The 22,887-nt window shown below is 39.6% G+C and overlaps 2 protein-coding genes and 2 long non-coding RNA genes across 4 annotated transcripts in view; 3 read left to right on the top strand and 1 right to left on the bottom strand.

Moving 5' to 3' along the window:
- The window catches only part of LOC133633909 (uncharacterized), a 29,172-nt gene extending 6,948 nt beyond the window's left edge, over positions 1 to 22,224 (bottom strand). Inside the window, exons 1-5 of the mRNA XM_062026715.1 lie at positions 21,856 to 22,224; positions 21,694 to 21,766; positions 4,491 to 4,772; positions 4,309 to 4,413; positions 4,127 to 4,241 (exon numbers count right to left, since the gene is read on the bottom strand). Coding sequence (XP_061882699.1) covers positions 4,127 to 4,241; positions 4,309 to 4,413; positions 4,491 to 4,772; positions 21,694 to 21,766; positions 21,856 to 21,932 — 652 coding nt within the window. The 5' untranslated portion in view covers positions 21,933 to 22,224. The remainder of the gene's footprint in view (positions 1 to 4,126; positions 4,242 to 4,308; positions 4,414 to 4,490; positions 4,773 to 21,693; positions 21,767 to 21,855) is intronic.
- LOC133633531 (uncharacterized) lies at positions 15,668 to 16,346 on the top strand. The gene is made up of 3 exons (XR_009821768.1): positions 15,668 to 15,803; positions 15,948 to 16,044; positions 16,152 to 16,346. It is a non-coding gene; the product is annotated as an uncharacterized LOC133633531 (long non-coding RNA).
- Positions 16,714 to 19,765, top strand: LOC133634238 (uncharacterized). The gene is made up of 11 exons (XM_062027358.1): positions 16,714 to 16,834; positions 17,130 to 17,234; positions 17,465 to 17,568; positions 17,864 to 17,967; positions 18,061 to 18,155; positions 18,228 to 18,314; positions 18,448 to 18,567; positions 18,820 to 18,900; positions 18,982 to 19,059; positions 19,504 to 19,561; positions 19,701 to 19,765. Exons 1-11 carry the CDS (start codon positions 16,802 to 16,804, stop codon positions 19,763 to 19,765), a joined length of 930 nt encoding a protein of 309 aa, XP_061883342.1. The 5' UTR covers positions 16,714 to 16,801.
- Positions 20,050 to 20,710, top strand: LOC133633530 (uncharacterized). The gene is made up of 3 exons (XR_009821767.1): positions 20,050 to 20,195; positions 20,280 to 20,503; positions 20,572 to 20,710. It is a non-coding gene; the product is annotated as an uncharacterized LOC133633530 (long non-coding RNA).
- Positions 22,225 to 22,887: the final 663 nt, after the last annotated feature.

The raw sequence follows: 22,887 nt of genomic DNA, 5'->3' as shown, positions 1-22,887 counted from the left end.
TCACACTCATCCACGCAAAGACGAAAGGAGGGGGGCTGATGTGAATAACAAATGGTGTAGTCCTGTTAAAAGACAGCAATGTTCTGTTCAGTTCAGTTTCAGTTTATTTCGAACATGCGTACGATACAATGTAAGGCATCACATATTTCTAGTAGTCTCATTACAGCAAGTCCGAAAAGGAGCAGGAAGAAGCAGAGCTTATTTAATATTACCCCTTTTCATATCATATCAATTTTATCCCATTTCCTTGTTCTGTTTGTAACAGAACAGTAAATAAATAAATAATAAATAATCAAATATACCATAAGTAAACAAATATTAAGTACATAATCATTATCTAAAAAAACAACAAAAATGTTCAACATGTTCATCGTAATTGTTCTACTTTGTACTTTGTGAACTCTTGTAGTCTCTTAAACTGGATCATATTGGTGCTTTGTTTGATTTATTTGCTTAATCCATTGCATAATTTAATTCCACAAACGGATATGCTAAAGGTTTTAAGTGTTGTACGCACATACAAATGTTTTAAATTAGATTTTCCTCTAAGGCTATATTTTCCCTATTTTGTTGAGAAGAATTGTTGTACATTCTTGGGTATCAGGTTATAGTTTGGTTTGTACATCATTTTAGCTGTTTGCAAATGCAGCAAATCGTTGAATTTAATATTCAATAAAGGGTTTGTATGTTTTCTATATCCAACATTATGTATTGTTCCAATTTATCTTTTTTGTAACACCGTTAGTGAATGAAGCGCACATTTGTAGTTGTTTCCCCATATTTCTACACAATAACTCAGATATGGTAACACGAGTGGGCAGTAGAGAATATGAAGAGATTTTTAGTCCAAAACATCCATCCATCCATCCATCTATTTTCTTCCGCTCATCTGAGGTCGGGTCGCGGGGCAGCAGCCTAAGCAGGGAAGCCCAGACTTCCCTCTCCCCAACCACCTCGTCCAGCTCCTCCAGGGGGATTCCTAGGTGTTCCCAGGCCAGCCGGGAGACATAGTCTTCCAAACGTGTCCTGAGTCTTCTCCGTGGCATCCTACCAGTCGGATGTGCCCTAAACACCTCCCCAAGGAGGCATCCGAGTGGCATCCTGACCAGAACCACCTCATCTGGCTCCTCTTGATGTGGAGGAGCAGCGGCTTTACTTTAAGCTTCTCCCGGATGACAGAGCCCTTCACCCTATCCTAAGGGAGAGCCCCACCACCCGAAGGAGGAAACTCATTTCGGCCGCTTGTACCCGTGATCTTGTCCTTTCGGTCATAACCCAAACTTCATGACCATAGGTGAGGATGGGAACAAAGATCGACGGGTAAATTGAGAGCTTTGCCTTTCGGCTCAGCCCCTTCTTTACCACAACGGATCGATACATTACTGGACGCCGCACCGATCCGCCTGTTGATCTCACGATCCACTCTTACCTCACTCGTGAACAAGACTCCGAGGTACTTGAACTCCTCCACTTGGGGAAAGATCTCTTCCCCAACCCGGAGATGGCACTCCACCCTTTTCCGGGCAAGAACCATGGACTCGTACTTGGAGATACTGATTCGCATCCCAGTCGCTTCACACTCGGCTGAGAACCGATCCAGTGAGAGCTGAAAATCCTGCCCAGATTGAAGCCATCAGGACCACATCATCTGCAAAAAGCAGAGACCTAATCCTGCAACCACCAAACCGGATCCCCTGACTGGGCCTAGAAATTCTGTCAATAAAAGTTATGAACAGAATTGGTGACAAAGGGCAGCCCTGGCGGAGTCCAACCCACAGGTGTATAAAATCAAGCAATGGAGACTGTTTCTACAAACATTTGTGAAAGACTGGGCCGCTCTCAGGAGCTCAGTGATTTCCAGCGTGGATCTGTCATAGGATGCCCCCTGTGCAACAAATCTAGTCGAAAAAATGTCCTCGCTCCTAAATATTCCAAAGTCAACTGTCGGCTTTATTATAAGAAAATGGAAGAGTTTGGGAACAACAGCAACTCAGCCACAAAGTGGTAGGCCATGTAAACTGACAGAGAGGGGTCAGCGGATTCTGAAGCGCATAGTGCAAAGAGGTCGCCGACTTTCTGCGCAGTCAGTTGCTACAGAGCTCCAAACTTCATGTGACCTTCCAATTAGCTCACGTACAGTACGCAGAGAGCTTCATGGAATGGGTTTCTATGGCCGAGCAGCTGCATCTAAGCCATTCATCACCAAGTCCAAAGCAAAGCTTTGGATGCAGTGGTGTAAAGCACGTCGCCACTGGACTCTATACCAGTGGAGACACATTCTCTGGAGTGATGAATCACGCTTTTCCATCTGGCAATGATGGACGAGTCTGGGCTTGGAGGTTGCCAGGAGAACGCTACATTTCGGACTACATTGTGCCGAGTGTGAAATTTGGTGGAGGAGGAATTATAGTGTGGGGTTGTTTTTCAGGACTTGGGCTTGGCCCCTTAGTTCCAGTGAAAGGAACTTTGAATGCTCCAGAATACCAATACATTTTGGACAATTCCATGCTCCCCACCTTATGGGAACAGTTTGGAGCGGGCCCCTTCCTCTTCCAACATGACTATGCACCACCTGTGCACAAAGCAAGGTCCACAAAGACATGGATGACAGAGTCTGGTGTGGATGAACTTGACTGGCCTGCACAGAGTCCTGACCTGAACCCGATAGAACACCTTTGGGATGAATTAGAACGGAGACTGAGAGCCAGGCTTTCTCAACCAACATCAGGGTGTGACCTCACCAAGGCGCTTTTGGAAGAATGGTCGAAATTTCCTATAAACACACGCCGCAACCTTGTGGACAGCCTTCCCAGAAGAGTTGAAGCTGTAATAGCTGCAAAAGGTAGACCCACATCATATTGAACCCTAAGGGTTAGGAATGGGATGGCACTTCAAGTTCATATGTGAGTCAAAGGTAGCCAAATACTTTTGGCAATATAGTGTATATTGCTTTATTCATTATTGACGTGCTTCCTGCTATTTTGTGTTGCATATTGTTTACATGAGATTTCCAGTTCATTTTATCATCTATTATTACACCAAAAAATGTGTTTTATTTCACCCTTTCAATGTCTACTCAATCCATTTGTATTTGACTTCCCTTCTACTGTTACTGAACAGCATTATTTTACTTTTATTGAGATTCAAAGATAGTCTGTTTTTGTCAAACCATCTTTTTAATTTGTTAATTTCTTCTGTTATTATTTGTATCAGCTTCTGTGGGTTCTCTCTGAACAAAATACAGCTGTATCATCTGCAAATAATACTAACTTTAAGTCCTTTGTAACTTTACATATGTCGTTCGTATTAAGATTGAACAATTTTGGTCCAAGTATTGATCCCTGATGTACGCCACAAGATATTTTCAGCTCTGTCGATGTGCATGTATTGCTTCCTGTAGGTTAAGTAGCTTCTTACCCAGTTCAAAACTAACCCTCTGATTCCATACCTTTCTAATTGCAGGGACATTGAGCTACTGGCAGTCAGTGTTAAACCTTATTACATCCCCAGGAGTTTTCACATGTACTGTAATTGTGATGACTGTTTACATCCCTGTGTTGGCTGACACTGCTGCAGTGCGTGCAACTTTTACTAAGCATCTGTGTGCTGAAGAACGCTGATTAGTGGAACTATCTTGCAGTGTTTTTACTCAGCTGTAGTCTTTACACTAGTATGCCAATAATTTATGTTTATTCATTTTTACAAACTTAATTTCAATACGCAAAGCTACAAAAAATGTGGACGCACACCTTTAAACGTATTTACAGAGGTTTATAAAGTATTCAGCCAGACTTCGAAGTGGCGAGGCGAGCTGTTCACTTGGACTCCGACCCCGTAGTTTGAAAATAAATGTGAAATAAAGGACGAGGGGAACGAATCACATCCAAATTCACGGTTTACTTTGTTACATGCTGTAAAAGTAGTAGTGACACGCCATTTGTGTAGTTATTCGTCCACCTTTTACAGGGCGCCGTGAGTGGCGACCCATCGCTATTCCTGTTCTGTCTACCTGTACAGTGTTTGTTTGGCTAATATTGAACAGGTTTGTGGAGAAAATGAAATTTTGTTGTACTTGTGCAATGATAATAAAGAGCATATCATACAATTTTGGTCAAATAAAGGATATTGTGCATATACGGACAGCTCTCCCCTTTACTGCAGAGTCCTTGTACGTAAAACTTGCAGCACTCTTTGAAAATATCGTTGAAAGATTCAATGTGCTCCAGTTGGCAGCTATCACTCTGGCAGAAGAAGGAAAACACATTAGGTAGTCCTTAATTATAAAAAAATATCTGAAACACAACCCACCATATTGCATTTTCCTAAAAGAAAAAATCGGCAAAGGTGGCGTCCATCGAAAAGCACAGCATGATGGTCTAGAAAATCCTGCGAAAAGGTTTTAACTCTGGCAACCTATGAAGAGAAAGAGGAGCATCAGACCTTCCACAGTATTAATTGATCAAATAAAAATAAACCTTTTACAAGCTCACCTGCATATTATTTCTGTTTTTACTACCTCCTTTATTCATCCTTACGTTTTGATAGCCATCACCTTGTCGTGGAGGTCGCCATTGACGGTTGCGATGATGTTTTTGTTGTTTGTTCACATTCTGTCTGGTTTTAAAAAATTGGTCACCGTAACGGCCGTTGGCACGCTTGGACGCGATCCCCTTCGTGAAGTCACCACTTGCATGTTCATAGTCAGTGTGCACTTGGTCTTTTACAGCCTTGGAATGACCAAAGTAAACACTGGTTGCCTGATGATACTGCCTCTGAAAGAAGCACATGAATCAGTTGCCGAAATCAAATAGCTGTCGGTAAGAAGTAGGGGTGTCCTGATACACAACTTTTTCGCTTTTGATACAAAAGCATATTGGAGCCTGATAATTAGCTGGTATCAATCTTGTTCTAATACGTTATCAGCAGGAACTATACATACTTTTATTATTTTGTAACATGGAATGTAGGGTTGTTTGATTTTTGATGTGTGAAACCTCCATTTACAATTACGATTTCAGATAAAAAACTACAAAAAAACACATAGGAGTGGGTTTGCTAATGTCATAATCTTATTTGTAATAAAATAGAATAATAAAAAGGCTAAAGGAAGATTGTTCAAATATTTAAATACAAAATATGTGTGTCTTTAATATTTGTATCAACATTTCAGATTTTTAATTATCTTTCTGCTCTATTTTTTTCATTTATGTTTTTTGTTTATATTATTTCTACAATCTGCTACATGGACCATAAAAAAGCTGTGCTTCGCAATTAGCCCTTGGGCCACCACACTTTCGACATCACATGGTTTACATATTTCACCTGGAGGGCAAAGTGTTGCCAAATGACAGAAGAGTGTCTTTAAGTTCTTAGCACTTATGGAAGTGATAAAAGTTGACTTGCTTCTAGAGGCTTTCTGTGTGTTGGTACTAGGGATGTAATGATAAGAACATTTCATATCACGGTTATCGGACCAAAATTATCAGTTATTATTATAGCGGTATTGTTGAATGTGCCCAAAAAATACTTATACACACACAGAAATATTTTTTTAAATAACTAAAATGTTAGAAAGCCCACTATTGGGGACGGCGTGGCGAAGTTGGTAGAGTGGCTGTGCCAGCAATCGGAGGGTTGCCGGTTACTGGGGTTCAATCCCCACCTTCTACCATCCTAGTCACGTCCGTTGTGTCCTTGGGCAAGACACTTCAACCTTGCTCCTGATGGCTGCTGGTTAGCGCCTTTCATGGCAGCTTCCGCCATCAGTGTGTGTGAATGGGTGAATGTGGAAATACTGTCAAAGCGCTTTGAGTACCTTGAAGGTAGAAAAGCGCTATACAAGTATAACCCATTTATAATTTATCATTTATTGTGCATGTTTTGAGTTTATGCTTCACTGATAGTGACAGTGTACTCGTATTTTATCTGATTAAATGGCTAAGCCTATATTGTCTTAAATATTGGTTTGTGGTGTATCACTTCAAGATTTATTTTAAGGAAAAGTGCGTAACACACAGGCGAATACTTAGCCTTTCGTGACTACTTATATTTAATTATCAAATAACTGCACAACGCAAGACTATTATGTCAAAGTTTCTATATGGTCACCATAGAACCCTTTCGCTGCATCTTCTCTGTCAGAACAGGTTTGTATTATTAAGTGTGTTGTGAAGCGGATTTATGATACATCCGCCACAGATTTGTTATAATTTATTCATAATTCATAAATGGGAACTACTGAAGTGTGTGTGTGTGTGTGTGTGTGTGTGTGTGTGTGTGTGTGTGTGTGTGTGTGTGTGTGTGTGTGTGTGTGTGTGTGTGTGTGTGTGTGTGTGTGTGTGTGTGTGTGTCTACATGTATGTGGTCTATGCAGACTGGAGGATTCTAGCTAAAAAGGTGCAAGACATAATACTGTTTTTTTAAACATCATAATTAATTGATCGTATTACGATTTAAAATTGTTTAATTATGCAGCCCTACTTGTAATGTTAGAAAAGGTTTGATCAAGTGAAATTACTCCAAAAACAAAAAATGGTAAGTATGAAAACCACCAAGCTCTTCATTATTATCCGTCTGGAACTGGCTTATGCTGTCTTTACTTTGAAGTGGAGTGGTAATAGTTTTTTGGCGACAAATAGTGGCCACAATTATTCATGAAGTTAAAGGGGCTGTTTGCAACATCTACACAAGGTGCAGGGAGAGCGCTAACTTTCCAATGTATTTTAAACGTTTTTATACTAAGAAAAGTGAAGAGTTTGGGAACAACAGCAAGTCAGCCACGAAGTGGTTGGCCACGTAAACTGACTTCAGCGGATGCTGAAGCGCAATGTGCAGAAAGTCTTTGCACTGTCAGTTGCTACAGAGCTCCAGACTTCATGTGACCTTCCAATTAGCCCACGTACAGTACGCAGAGACCTTCATGGAATGGGTTTCCATGGCCGATCAGCTGCATCTAAGCTACACATCACCAAGTCCGCAGTAGTGTAAAGCGCGTCGCCACTGGACTCTAGAGCAGTGGAGAGGCGTTCTCTGGACTGATGAGTCACGCTTTTCCATCTGGCAATCTGATGGACCAGTCTGGTTTTGGAGGTTGCCAGGAGAACGCTACATTTCGGACTGCATTGTGCCGAGTGTGAAATTTGGTGGAGAAGGAATTATGGTGTTGGGTTGCTTTTCAGGAGTTGGGCTTGGCCCCTTGATTCCAGTGAAAGGAACTTTGAATAATCCAGGCTACCAAAACATTTTGGACAATTCCATGGGATGGCACTTCAAGTTCATATGTGGAGTAAAGGCAGGTGGCCAAATAGGTTTGGCAATATAGTGTAAGTATTCACAGCTTTTGCTCAATACTTTGTTGATGCACCTTTGGCAGCAATTACAGCCTCAAGTCTTTTTGAATACTATGCTACAAGGTTGGCAAATTTTCCCATTCCCGTTTGCCCATTCCTCTTAGCAGCACCTCTCAAGATCATACAGGTTGGATGGAAAGCCTTGGTTTTCATTCAGGATTTCTCTGTACATTGCTGCATTCATCTTAGTCTAGTCTAGTCAGGGAGGTGACCAAGAACCCAATAGTCACTCTGTCAGAGCTCCAGCATTCCTCTGTGGAGAGAGGAGAACCTTCCAGAAGGACAACCATCTCTATAGCATTCCACCAATCAGTACCTGAATAATGTATTGTCGCCAAACAGGAGCCATTTCTTAATAAAAAGTTTGCCAATATTCACTTGAAAAACAGAGAAACAAAATCTCTGGTCCTATGAGACAAAGATTGAACTCTTTGGCGTGAATGACAAGCATCATGTTTGGAGGAAACCAGGCACCGCTCATCACCAGGCCAATACCATCCCTACAGTGAAGCATGGTGGTGGCAGCATCATGCTGTCGGGATGTTTTTCAGTGGCAGGAACTTTGAGATCAGGATAGAGGTAAAGATGAATGCAGTAATCTACAGAGACATCCTGGATAAAAACCAACGCTTCCCATCAAACCTGACATAGCTTGAGAGGTGCTGCAAAGAAAAATGGGCGAAACTGCCCAAAGACAGGTGTGCCAAGCTTGTGGTCTCATATTCAAAAAGACTTGAGGCTGTAATTGCTGCCAAATGTGCATCAACAAAGTATTGAACAATAGCGGTCAATACTTATGTCGATATGTACTTTTTTGGTTTATATTTCCAATACATTTGCAAATGTTCTGAAAAAAACTTTTCACATTGTCATTATGTTGTATTGTCTACAGAATTTTGAGGATAAAAAATAATTTATTCCATTTTGGAATAAGGCTGTAACATAATAAAAATGTGGAAAACGTGAAATGCTGTGAATACTTTCCGAATGCACTGTATGTCTAGCTTGTGTGCTGTTGTGTGCTTAGCTGCTCCATCCTAGTAGCATTCCATGTTTACCTTTTCTAAATGACTTGACTAAAATACAAGAGAAAACCAACCTTGTGTGCTTATTAGAAGACATTTAGACGTTAACTGGCTGTCCAGCTTTGCACAAGTAAACGCACTGCAGGACTTTTTTTTTTTTAAATAGGAAATGATAACACATTTTAGATACAAGCATATATTATCCATTACATTGTTTTCTGTTATTGGTTTGGGACACCACTAGTATTGAGTTTATCATAGTGTATTTGTGAAATACAGATTGAAGAACAATCAATATATGGGTTAAAAGGCCAATCCATTGAATCAGTTCCATTTGATTACCGAATAAATAATTATAAAAGCCCGATAATATTAACGGTAGAATAAATGTTTTATTAAGCAAAGTTTCATGCACTTTGTAAATAGGAAATTTAATTAATACAATTTAATATTTACATTTATTTAAACTATCCTGAACACTGGAAAAAATAGCCTTAATTGCTCATTACCTCTTCCTAAAATAATACCCAACCATGAACTAAAATGATTTCCAAATCATCCAAAAAGGTTTTTTGGGGGTTTTGAGGGACAAGCGGTAGAAAATGGATGGATGGATGTTTCTGTATATTCCATGATATTCCATCTATGACTAAATCAGCACAGTCCTGCTCCTAAAATGTTTTTATTTCTTAATTTTTGTGAGTCACTGAGATTTTCAGCATTAATGTTAAGTAGCTATATTTCATGTTGGATAAATAAACTGTTACTTGTGTTGGCGCTAGTAATCTTCAAAATGGGGTCCCAGGGACCTCATCAAGTCATAAAAATGGGGTCCCACAGTAAATTGTTGGGGGCCCACTTTTTTGTAAGCATTTTGAAAACAAATAATAAATGTATCCATTATCCTGTTATATCACACATTCTATATTGTGTTTTGGAAAAAGGTTGTCATAAACGTGAATAATGTAAACTCACTACACTGGTATGTTTTAGCGCTTTCATGGCGAGTTTATTGACAGATATAAGTAAGAACTGTACACTACTTTATAGTATAAATGGCACTAAAATATTTACTACTAAAACATTTTGATCGATTTTTGAGCGCCGTATGTAATGTTAACGTACGTAAAAAGACACAAAAAGTGCGTTAACGCCAACGCGGAGTCCTGTAGGCTGAGGCCTCCTGAAATGCGATTTTCTTATTTAAACGGGGATAGCAGGTCCATTCTATGTGTCGTACTTGATCATTTCGCGATATTGCCATATTTTTGCTGAAAAGATTTAGTAGAGAACATCGACGATAAAGTTCGCAACTTTTGGTCGCTGATAAAGAAGCCTTGCCTGTACTGGAAGTAGCAGACGATATGCGCGTGACGTCACCGGTTGTGGAGCTCCTCACATCTGCACATTGTTTACAATCATGGCCACCAGCAGCGAGAGTGATTCGGACCGAGAAAGTGACGATTTCCCCATTAATTTGAGCGAGGATGAAAGATTCTTGGATGAGGAAAGTGAGAGTGAAGGACTAGAGGGCAGTGGAAGCGATTCAGATAGGGAAGATGCTTTGAGAGGCGGGTGGGACCTGATATTCAGCTGGGAATTACTAAAACAGTAAATAAACACAAGACATATATATACTCTATTAGCCACAACATAACCAGGCTTATATTTAATATGCCACAAATGAATCCCGCATAACAAACACCTCCACCCTCCTGTTCATATAACCCGCCAATACAAATCAAACACCCGCACAACACACTCAATCCCACAGCCCAAAGTACCGTTCACCTCCCCAAAGTTCATACAGCACATATATTTCCCCAAAGTCCCCAAAGTTACGTACGTGACATGCACATAGCGGCACGCACGTACGGGCAAGCGATCAAATGTTTGGAAGCCGCAGCTGCGTACATACTCACGGTACCGCGTCTGCATATCCAACTCAAAGTCCTTCTGGTAAGAGTCTCCGTTGTCCCAGTTCTCCACAGGCCAATGGTAAAGCTTGACTGTCATCTTTCGGGAATGTAAACAATGAAACATCGGCTGTGTTTGTGTTGCTGTAGCCGGCCGAAATACACCGCTTCCAACCTACAGCTTTCTTCTTTGCTGTCTCTATTGTTCATTGAACAAATTGCAAAAGATTCACCAACACAGATGTCCAGAATACTGTGGAATTTTGCGATGAAAACAGACGACTTAATAGCTGGCCACAATGCTGTCCCAAAATGTCCTCTACAATCCGTGACGTCACGGGCAGGTGTCATCATACCGAGACGTTTTCAGCAGGATATTTCACGCGAAATTTAAAATTGCACTTTAGTAATCTAACCCGGCCGTATTGGCATGTGTTGCAATGTTAAGATTTCATCATTGATATATAAACTATCAGACTGCGTGGTCGGTAGTAGTGGGTTTCAGTAGGCCTTTAAATTAGTCCTATTTGCCATAGGAACCATTGTACTAAAAAGTGTAGCCTTAGATGGGCCAAGTTTTATAAGTGTATGATCAGTTTTAGAGTTTAAAAAGAAATAATCAAGTTTAATTATGAGAGTTTTAGCAAGCAAATGGCACCGATTTGGAAGAATGGCCTTCTGTGTCCAATTAGTCAAATAAGTAATTGTGCTTCAAAATGAAGTCCATCCATCAAGCCTATCTCAGCTACAATCGGGCGGAAGGCGTGGCGAAGTTGGTAGAGTGGCTGTGCCAGCAATCGGAGTGTTGCTGGTTACTGGGGTTCATTTCCCACCTTCTACCTTCCTAGTCACGTCCGTTGTGTCCTTGGGCAAGACACTTCACCCTTTGCCTCTGATGGCTGCTGGTTAGCGCCTTGCATGGCAGCTCCCGCCATCAGTGTGTGAATGGGTAAATGTGGAAATACTGTCAAAGCGCTTTGAATACCTTGAAGGTAGAAAAGCGCTATACAAGTATAACCCATTTATCATTTATCATTTATAAGGCGGGGTACACCCTGGACAAGTCGCCACCTCATCACAGCAAAATGAAGTCAACATACAGAAAACACATTTTTAACAATTTTACTCCCACCGCCAAAGACATGCACCTGGGGATAGGTTGATTGGCAACACTAAATTGGCCCTAGTGTGTGAATGTGAATGTTGTCTGTCTATCTCATACTTGCCAACCCTCCCATTTTTAGCGGGAGAATCCCGATATTCAGCGCCTCTCCCGACAACCTCCCGACAGAGATTTTCTCCCGACAAACTCCCGGTATTCAGCCGGAGCTGGAGGCCACGCCCAAAAAAAAAAAAGTCTGCCGCAGCTGCGATTGGACCTGACCAGCCTCCGGGTACAAGTACTGGAGTACCAATTGCTTGCCAGGGAAGATCTTCCCCAGGAAGCAAGGATTGACTGGTTTTGGGCCATGCTAGGGAGAGATGGAAGATTCCACACTCTCGTGCATTTGATGAAAGCACTTTTGTGCGTGCCACACAGCAATGCATCATCAGAGAGGGTGTTCAGCATGGTTAGAAAAATAGTGACAGAGAATAGAAAGAGGATGGACAATTCAACCCTTAACAAAGCATTGTACTTTCAAGTACAACAATGAGTAGATGAGTGTTGTGTGTGTGTGTCTGTGTGTGTGTGTGTGTGTGTGTGTGTGTGTGTGTGTGTGTGTGTGTGTGTGTGTGTGTGTGTGTGTGTGTGTGTGTGTGTGTGTGTGTGTGTGTGTGTATACGTGTAAATAAATGAACACTAAAATTCAAGTATTTATTTTATTTATATATACAATAAAATAAATATATATATATATATATATATATATATATATATATATATATATATATATATATATATATATAGCTAGAATTCACTGAAAGTCAAGTATTTATCTATTTATATATATCTATATATATATATACATATATATATATATATATACATATATATACATATATATATGCATATATATATATATATACATATATATATATACATATATATATATATATATATATATATATATACATACATATATGCATATATATATATATATATATATACATATATATATATATACATATATATATATACATATATATATATACACATATATATATATATACACATATATATATATATATATATATATATATATATATATATATATATATATATATATGAAATACTTGTGTTGGTGAATTCTAGCTGTAAATATACTCTCCTCTTAACCACGCCCCCCCACCCCCGACTAAGGCCCCCCCACCTCCCGATATTGGAGGTGTCACGCCAATTTTCTTCCCATCACAAAAACCTTCCTACCCCCCATTTACTTCCGGGATCATTTCCGCTTACGTCAGTTCCTCTTACTTACGTCATTTCCGCTTACGTCATTGACAGCGATCGATAAATCCAAATCTCCTGAAAATGGTGGTGTCACTGGATGATATTCATCTTTATCTGTCCCAGGGGACTTATGTCAAACACCAGCAGGCTTCGCAACATTTCAAGCGGAGTGTTAGGGCCGCTGCTGCGAACTTCTGTCTTCGTGGTAACGTGCAAAAAATATTAATTAATATATAATACTGTTAAATGTCTGTACTACTTTAAATCAACATTATTGTTGAAACCATTTCACTAATATTAATTAATATATAATACTGTTAAATGTCTGTACTTTAAATCAACATTATTGTTGAAACATTTCAGTAATATTAATTAATATATAATGTTAAATGTCTGTACTTTAAAATCAACATTATTGTTGATAATTAATATATAATGTTAAATGTCTGTACTTTAAATCAACATTAAATGTCTGTACTACTTTAAATCAACATTATTGTTGAAACCATTTCACTAATATTAATTAATATATAATACTGTTAAATGTCTGTACTTTAAATCAACATTATTGTTGAAACATTTCAGTAATATTAATTAATATATAATGTTAAATGTCTGTACTTTAAATCAACATTATTGTTGATAATTAATATATAATGTTAAAAGGCCTACTGAAATGAATTTTTTTTATTTAAACGGGGATAGCAGATCTATTCTATGTGTCATACTTGATCATTTCGCGATATTGCCATATTTTTGCTGAAAGGATTTAGTATAGAACAACGACGATAAAGATTGCAACTTTTGGTATCTGATAAAAAAAAGGCTTGCACCTACCGGAAGTAGCGTGACGTAGTCAGTTGAACATATACGCAAAGTTCCCTATTGTTTACAATGATGGCCGCATGAAGTGAGAGAGATTCGGACCGAGAAAGCGACAATTTCCCCATTAATTTGAGCGAGGATGAAAGATTTGTGGATGAGTAAAGTGCAAGTGAAGGACTAGTGGGGAGTTGAAGCTATTCAGATAGGGAAGATGCTGTGAGAGCCGGGGGTGACCTGATATTCAGCTGGGAATGACTACAACAGTAAATAAACACAAGACATATATATACTCTATTAGCCACAACACAACCAGGCTTATATTTAATATGCCACAAATTAATCCTGCATAAAAACACCTGCGTGTTTGTTATGCTAGCTCCTAGCTCCTCTGCTAGCTCCTAGCTCCATAGAACACGCCAATACAATTCAAACACCTGATCAACACACACAATCACTCAGCCCAAAAGACCGTTTACCTAACCCAAGGTTCATAAAGCTTATATATTTTTAAAAAGTTACGTACGTGACGCGCACATACGGTCAAGTTATCGAATGTTTAGCAGCCAAGGCTGCATACTCACGGTACCTGATATTCAGCTGGGAATGACTACAACAGTAAATAAACACAAGACATATATATACTCTATTAGCCACAACACAACCAGGCTTATATTTAATATGCCACAAATTAATCCTGCATAATAACACCTGCGTGTTTGTTATGCTAGCTCCTAGCTCCTCTGCTAGCTCCTAGCTCCATAGAACACGCCAATACAATTCAAACACCCGATCAACACACACAATCACTCAGCCCAAAAGACCGTTCACCTAACCCAAGGTTCATAAAGCTTATATATTTTTAAAAAGTTACGTACGTGACGCGCACTTACGGTACGGTACGTGTTATGCTAGCTCCTAGCTCCTCTGCTAGCTCCTAGCTCCATAGAACACGCCAATACAATTCAAACACATGATCAACACACACAATCACTCAGCCCAAAAGACCGTTCACCTAACCCAAGGTTCATAAAGCTTATATATTTTAAAAAAGTTACGTACATACGCAAAAAAAAGCCAAAGCTGCATACTCACAGTAGCACGTCTGCGTCTTTGTCATCCAAATCAAAGTAATCCTGGTAAGAGTCTGTGTTGTCCCAGTTCTCTACAGGCGTCTGTGTATCCAAATCAAAAGTCCTCCTGGTTAGAGTCTCTGTTATCCGAGTTCTTCCATCTTGACTGCATCTTTCGGGAATGTAAACAAAGAAGCGCCGGCTGTGTACTGTTGTGGCTGACTACGTTCGAAAAATACGTCCATTTCGCACCGACAACTTTCTTCTTTGCTTGCTTGGCTTCCTTCTCCATAATGCAATGAACATGATTGAAACAGATTCACGAACACAGATGTCCAGAATACTGTGGAATTATGAAATGAAAACAGAGCTTTTTCATATTGGCTTCAATGTGGAAGGCATACCCGTGTTCGTCGGGCTACGTCACGCGCATACGTCATCCTCAGAGGCGTTTCGAACCGGAAGTTTAGCGGCAAATTTAAAATGGCACTTTATAAGTTAACCCGGCCGTATTGGCATGTGTTATAATGTTAAGATTTCATCATTGATATATAAACTATCAGACTGCGTGGTCGGTAGTAGTGGGTTTCAGTAGGCCTTTAAATGTCTGTACTTTAAATCAACATTAAGGGACGGCGTGGCGAAGTTGGTAGAGTGGCTGTGCCAGCAATCGGAGTGTTGCTGGTTACTGGGGTTCAATTCCCACCTTCTACCTTCCTAGTCACGTCCGTTGTGTCCTTGGGCAAGACACTTCACCCTTTGCCTCTGATGGCTGCTGGTTAGCGCCTTGCATGGCAGCTCCCGCCATCAGTGTGTGAATGTGTGTGTGAATGGGTAAATGTGGAAATACTGTCAAAGCGCTTTGAGTACCTTGAAGGTAGAAAAGCGCTATACAAGTATAACCCATTTATCATTTATAAATGTCTGTACTACTTTAAATCAACATTATTGTTGAAACCATTTCACTAATATTAATTAATATATAATACTGTTAAATGTCTGTACTTTTAATCAACATTATTGTTGAAACCATTTCACTACAATATTGTGTGTCCTGTGTAGAAGAGGTCTTGTACCATGGGAACAGAAGGGTCATTTGGACAGAGGAGGAGAAAGTGGCTGTGTTAACCAAAGCCCATGCAGGCCATTTTGGACCACGGAGGATGCAAGCGAAGATTGCTCCCCGGTTTTATTGGCGGTCCATCACACAGGACACATTGGATTGGGTAAGCAAGCTCCTAGAAGGAAGATATTTGCTTTTAATTTTTATTTTTAGTTGAAACACTCAGGTTAGTAGTTAGTAGTAGGTCGCAAAGTGTTGTGGAATCAAATCATATCTACAATATGTTTCCCTTTATTACTGCTTTTAGGTGCGCACATGTCCTGACTGCCAGCGCTTTGAAAAATGAAAGACCGAGGCGCCTGAGCTGAAGCCCATCAAGGTCGTATCACCTTGGTACATGGTTGGTGAGTGGCTTTATTCACACATCCCTCACCTTTTCACGCACAACTATACAAAAACTTAGTCCACATTCAAATATTTGCTAAACTGAGAACTGGAATTCATGCTCTAGGTGTGGACCTTTTTGGACCTGTGAAAAAGTCGTCTAAGGGGAACAGATATTGTCTCACTTTGACCGATTATTTCACCAAGTGGGTTGAAGCAAGAACATTCCCAAAAAAGACAGCAGCCAATGTGAAGGAGGTATTCTTTATATTTTGGTGTTTCACTTACCCATGGCCATAATCAGAAAGGGAAAAAGCCACTAAAGTGCATAATTTATATATATATATATATAAAATTCTATTGTAATTATTAGTTGTACTAATATAATTTCTGTGGTGTCCCACAGGCTTTGAGGGACATTTTCTTTACTCATGGTTTGCCTGAAGTTTGCCTCACTGACCAGGGCACTGAATTCAAGAAAGAGGTAACTTTCTTTTTCTACAACTGCACGTTTAAACTGCAGTAACACGTAACGGACTCCTTTTTCGTGTATAGGCTGAGGTAGCTTTCAAGGAGTTGGGCATTGAACATGGGGTTTGGTCAGCATACCACCCCCAGACCAATGGGCTTGATGAGAGGACGAACCAAACCATTAAAGTGTCTATTGGGAAGACCGTCAGGGGCCAACAGGAGAAGTGGGAGGACAACCTCAGGGAGATAGTGTATGCCCATAACACCTGTGTACAGGTATCGACCAGGTACTCCCCCTTCCGCCTGATGTTTGGTCAAGAGGCACGGATGTTTACGGAGGTAGGTGGTTTGTTTTTATTTAGCTCTATGTAGGTCAAATCAAAATGAGTGCTCATTACACAGTGGTACCTCGCAATAGGAGTTAATTTAATTCCTAGACGAGCTCATTATGTGAAACTCATTTTGTGAGCCAAATATTCCCATAAGAAATTATATTCGTGCCATTCATACATTCCAGGACCCTAATATAACCACAGCCTTTTGAACAAAACAATACGCTCCTGTGTAGATGAAAGTGTCTTTGTAGCCATAAATTCATACTTAGAAGTCTGTGTTGTCTTTCAATGTGTTAAAGGTTACAACTGAGTGTCCTGAGGTGATGGCAGCTCCTGACCAGGCGGATTCTCTGGAGGCCTTTGTGCAGCTCCGAGTTGGCCAGGATGAGGACGTTTTTGGAAAGGTACTCATTATGTTGATGTATGACAACAGGTACTGTTGAAGGATGATTACTTAATGGCTACTGGTTAATATTTAGTTATTTATTTTTCTTTAAATGCTCTGTAATCTAAACATCTTGAATCAATGTGGAGAGGGCACAAGAGAGACAGAAATTGTCATACCGGCAGAGGATGAAGAAGGGGGTCAAGTGTGAGTGACAATCATTGGTACTTTAATCTTAATCTTAATAAGTGCTTCATCATCCAACCTGGAATGGAGGTCCTCAAGAAGGATGCGAGGAAGAAAGGGAGACCTGGGCGAACCATGGACCCAAACTGGAGCCAGACCATCTACAGGTATGCTTATCTAATGTTCATACCAAAAGTATCGCTGATGGCTTTTTTTCTATTTTCAGCTCAATACATCTGTTTGATTGTTATCTGTGAAAATATTTGCAAAGAAAAAATGATTTGACTGGAAACCAAGTAAATGGTGGTCTTTGACTATTGTACTCTAGAATTGTAATTCAGTCTGAATGTACTCACATGCTTGAATGCAATATTGAATTCTAACCACAACGTTACTGGTAAATGTTTCTTGATTGTCATATTGGTGATGACCAAGCCAGAACTCATTCCCTTGATGTTACAGAGTTATGGAGGTTCTTCCAAACAATATGGTTAGGCTGGAGACCCTGGATGGAAAGCCCAAGCATATGATGACCCCGTATGCATCACTGAAACCTCTGCGCCCGAGTATGTCAAACTGAATGCTGTTTACAGGCAATTTTTCTTCAGAGATCTTAATATCCCTCCCCTGTATCATAATATGCCTCCTCTCTCCTTTAGGGACTCACCCTGGCTGGCCAAAGGATTCCCCTTCAGCCCCTGTGCTTCCAGGAGATGCTGAAATGCTGACTTCATCATCGGAGGAGGAAACTGAGGTACTTTTTCAGAAAAAAAGTGTTAATGTGTCCATACATGTAGCTTTCTAACTATTTGTATGATTGACACAGGTCCAGTGTCATTGTTTCACGGACCATACATATGCTGGCCCCACATCACCCTGGAAAAAGGAGCTGCACCCCGACCAGAAACAACTGGTGAGCAGGTTTCAAATTGAGTAAAATGTTGACATTGGAGCCAGTATATGATTAAAAATATATACATTTATTGCTTTGTGAAGTAGCCAAGGTTATCTTCAAGTCGAGTAATGTAAAATTTTCTCATGAATAGCTCGAGTATGTTTTGGCCTGCGATCGTCCAGCTATGGAGCTGATCGTTAAAGAGGGAGGGGTGTGTTTAACCCGAGAAGAGTTTTGGTCTCTCGGGTTGTCCAGAGACATGGACTCCACGGTCAGTACTGTAACTGTTATGTTTGTTTCACTTGACTGCTTATTCCATGGATATGTATAACTTTGTTACATCTGTAATGTGATGACCGATGGGAAATGCTTGCCTCCAGCTGGTTCAGGAAGCTGCTCAGAGACATGTATGATTTCTTAGAGCTGCACAACAGAGGCTGCTTTTAGTCATTAAAAAATCTGATTCAATGGTTAATATAAAACCTCACATATCCTCATGTTTTTGGATTCAAAACTGCTACAGGGCAAAGATATCTTCATTGCCAACATGTATATTGTACCAACGTGGAAGCACAAAGACGTCGATCCAATGTCAAGCCTTCCAGTGAGTACAATGAAATTTGAATGATAATAGCTACACTAATCTGAAATTTATTTCTAAAATATTCATAAATGTTTACTACAGAGGGATGCACATCTAAAGGATGCACTCCTCTTCCCAGCGTGGAGCAAGCACAACGGGCCAGAGCATTACTTTCTCTGTGTAAGTGTTGAAAGGAAAAATACTGGAGATATCTTATAATTCTTGTGCAATTACATTATTTATGCCTCTTTCTGCATTGACCATTGTAGGTGTTGAGGCCGGCAAAGAGAGAAATTCTCTTGCTGGACTCGCAGTTTGCCCTTTGGCCATCTGGTTTTGGTGATGAGGTGTACAGAGCCATCTTTAGGTCCCTTTATAATAATCCTGGCCACAGTTCCATTTTGGCCACTTTTTGTTCCAGCCATGTTCTGGTTTTGGCTGTGGTTCTGTTCTAGTCATCTTTCCCTTCCCCGCTATAATAATCCTGGCCACAGTTCCATTTTGGCCAATTTTTGTTCCAGCCATGTTCTGGTTTTGGCTATGGTTCTGTTGTAGTCATCTTTCCCTTCCCCGCTATGCTCATGTTTTAGACATGTTCTTCTTTCGGCTATGTTCCCATTCTAGCCATGTTCCAGTGGTGTGCTACAGGGGTCCCCAACCACAGAGTCATGGACTAGTACTGGTGAAACAATATTTTGTTCATGCTTTGGCAGTGTTCTAATAGAATTTTCACTTGTTTATTTACAATTTGTCTTCATGTTTTAATATGCCAAGTGGCTTATTGCATTTTATTGTATTCACATTTGGCTTTTTTACTGCAGGAGCATTGCACAGCACATCGTCCCAGGAAGCTGGAGTGAGCTCACTGGAAAAGACATGCAGGTAATAGGTTTACTCTATAAAATATACATTTATTGTAGTAAACCCAAAGGCTGTATACATTTTCATGGTGCTAATGTGTATTACCAAGAGATCCCACGCCAGACCTCGGGGGATGACTGTGGTGTTTTCATGTTCATGGTAAGTTGAGCATTTTTAAAGAAGAAGAGTAGGTTAAACTTCCCCCACAATGATGTGAAACACAGTATCAAATTACAAAAATATTTGGTTGCCATTATTGCTTCCAGAGATATTCCTATCCATCACATTTCCAGTATTGATGTTGACGGCTCTTTTAATCAATTTAGTAGATTATTACAAAGTAGAGAAATATTTTTTTCATTACACAATTATTACATGTGCTCAGAAAAATTACTATTTTCTATTTTTAGTACTCCCTCTGGCTCTGTACGGACACTACTTTTCACTACAGTGTGGTAAGTATTTAGATATTTAAAAGATTTCAAAATAAGCGGCTCTGAGAGGTAAAAATAATGAACTCATTGTTATATCTGCTCTAGCTGGACATGCAGTCAATCCGGCGTTGGTGGTGTGTCCTTCTAATGGAGCGCTTTGGCATTGAAGGGTAGGACAACTTCTTGAAATATCTGATGTATTGTTTATCATGATTAGTAACTGCCTGCGATGAGGTGTGGCGACTTGTCCAGGGTGTACCCTGCCTTCTGCCCGAATGCAGCTGAGATAGGCTACAGCGACCCCCCGCGACCCCAAAAAGGGACAAGCGGTAGAAAATGGATGGATTGATGGATTAGTAACTGTAATCTGAAGAGCTTTTCATCAATTTCCCCAAAGGCATGGCCAGAGGTTCTGTTATTGGACAGACAAGGCGAGCGGCCTATTGCAGGGCATTCTTCAGCCAGTCTTTAGGGTATCCAGAACTCAGTCCAGGCCATCGACTGCGTCATCAAAGATTAACTGAATACAGTACTGGTATGCCATGACACAAAAGCGAATAAATTGTATCATACCTATATTTCTCCATAAAAAGAATGATTGGAGAAATATGTAAGCTGGGGGAAAAAATAACTGGTTCAAAAATAATAATCTAATAACCTTAATTGGTTTGTGCCTTGATGTGGTTTAAGAGCTTTTCACTATAACATGTCTACTTCTCAGGTGACCACCACTTGTGATTATAATTGCCGCTCTGTCCTTTATCTGTGTTCCCCATTCTTTAGGTGCAGCTCGTGCAATGTTTGGAACAAAACATTTGTAAACAATAAAAAATCATTTTACATTGCAGTTTTTTGTCTCATTTTAAAGTCTTGAAGAAATACCCAAGGTTTTTCTTTATTTTTATGTTCTTATTCTAAATACTGTCGTTTGTCTGACCACGGGTCATCTGACTTCACTGAGGTACATATGTGCACATAAATGTCATTTTAATTTAGTTCACTTACACAGAAAACTAAAAAAAACTGAATTTAACGAATAAATTTAGTTTTAATAAAGTTTGATAATGTTTATTGATAATGAATTAACTTATTGTACACTGTTATTCATTTCCGCATATGTCCACGAGTCAAATGTGCAGTCAGGAATATCCTCAAGTTAATTTGTCAGATTAATACTTGTCCGATTAATACAGACGTTTTGTTAACGCTGTATTATAAAAAAGAGTCAAACGAAGTGATATCGATCGCTGTAAATGACATAAGAGGAACTGACGTAAGCGGAAATGACCCCGGAAGTAAATGGGGGTTAGGAAGGTTTTTGTGATGGGAAGAAAATTGGCGTGACAGAGGTCTCAAGGTTGGCAAGTATGGTCTATCTGTGTTGGCGACTTGTCCAGGGTGTCCCCCGCCTTCCGCCCGAATGCAGCTGAGATAGGCTCCAGCACCCCCCGCGACCCCAAAAGGGACAAGCGGTAGGAAATGGATGGATGGATTGTAATAAACATTTGGTCATTCATACCTTCATATATGGACCATGTTGGTCGCTTTTCCTCTTCCTTCTCTCGCCGATTTCAACATGGCCAGTGTCGTTTCTAAATGAGATTGGTCAAATGAACACGAGTGAGACTTGAATAAATGTTGTTGATAATTACAAAATGTATGAAAGGTAAACTACAACTACCTGCAAGTAGACGCCGGTTGATCAGGACGCTTCACATTAACGTCTGACAGCTTCGAAAAAAGATTGGTGAAAGCCATTATGATAATAAAAAAACGTGTCAAACTTAGGATGTGCTCGCCTCTGTGGACTGTAAATGTAATAAAAAGATTAACAAGTCTTCAAAATGTACTATGTAACGCGCACGTTCACTCTCAGCGTGTCGACTACATTTTACGTCATATAGCTGCGTTCGCGGTACCTCGGAATCTTCTCTTGTCATTGTCAATACTTTCAAAGAGTGTTAAAATCCCAGAAACACAGTCATTATATTTAATTATTTAAAATCTGCCAAGAGTTACGCAATTTAACCCATTCTCACGGCATATTTAGCCATTCTCTAGTTTTGTTTTCATAATAATAACCTCTTTACTACTCGTGGCTTGCCGTAGTTCGAGTAACTGATTGGTTTACCAAAATAACCAATCACACACCAGTTAATGAATTATTGTGCCTAAATCTAGCCAACCACGGAAGGCAGAACGCAATGTCAACCAATCAGAAGCAGTTGTAGGCGGGTCTTGGCATGTCGTCACTTACACGCACGTCAACGCAGGGTTGTGTGTGTATATATATATATATATATATATATATATATATATATATATATATATATATATATATATATATATATATATATATATATATATATACAATTAAAACATAAAATATTGTTCTTTTTTTTTAATGTTTTTTTAAATAATTTTTATAAATGGCTGTGATGATAATGTAAATGAGGGATTTCTAATCACTGCTATGTTGGAATTCCTATTAATATTGATACTGTTGTTGATATTATTCATTTTTGTTTGACTACTTTTGGATTGTTTTGTGTCATGTTTGTGTGTCTTCTCAATTGCTCTGTTGATTGCTGAATGTTGCTAGGTCGGGTTTGGTTTTGGAATTGTATTATTTATTGTGTATAATTGTGTTGGATTGATTAACAAAAATAAAAAAAATTAAAAATAAAAAGTTTTGCTTTGTCTTAAAGATGTG

The sequence above is a fragment of the Entelurus aequoreus genome, linkage group LG18 (assembly GCF_033978785.1).
Source record: "Entelurus aequoreus isolate RoL-2023_Sb linkage group LG18, RoL_Eaeq_v1.1, whole genome shotgun sequence".
Taxonomy (NCBI): Eukaryota; Metazoa; Chordata; class Actinopteri; order Syngnathiformes; family Syngnathidae; genus Entelurus; species Entelurus aequoreus.
This window is presented reverse-complemented; position numbering and strand designations above follow the sequence as displayed.

What these genes read in the sequence shown, in the direction of transcription:
- LOC133634238 (XM_062027358.1), top strand. Translation starts at nt 16,802, where the DNA reads ATGTTTGGTCAAGAGGCACGGATGTTTACGGAG. An exon ending in AGGCACGGATGTTTACGGAG is followed by an intron (nt 16,835 to 17,129) that starts GTAGGTGGTTTG and finishes AATGTGTTAAAG; the next exon opens with GTTACAACTGAGTGTCCTGA. An exon ending in CAGAGCATTACTTTCTCTGT is followed by an intron (nt 19,060 to 19,503) that starts GTAAGTGTTGAA and finishes TTCCCATTCTAG; the next exon opens with CCATGTTCCAGTGGTGTGCT.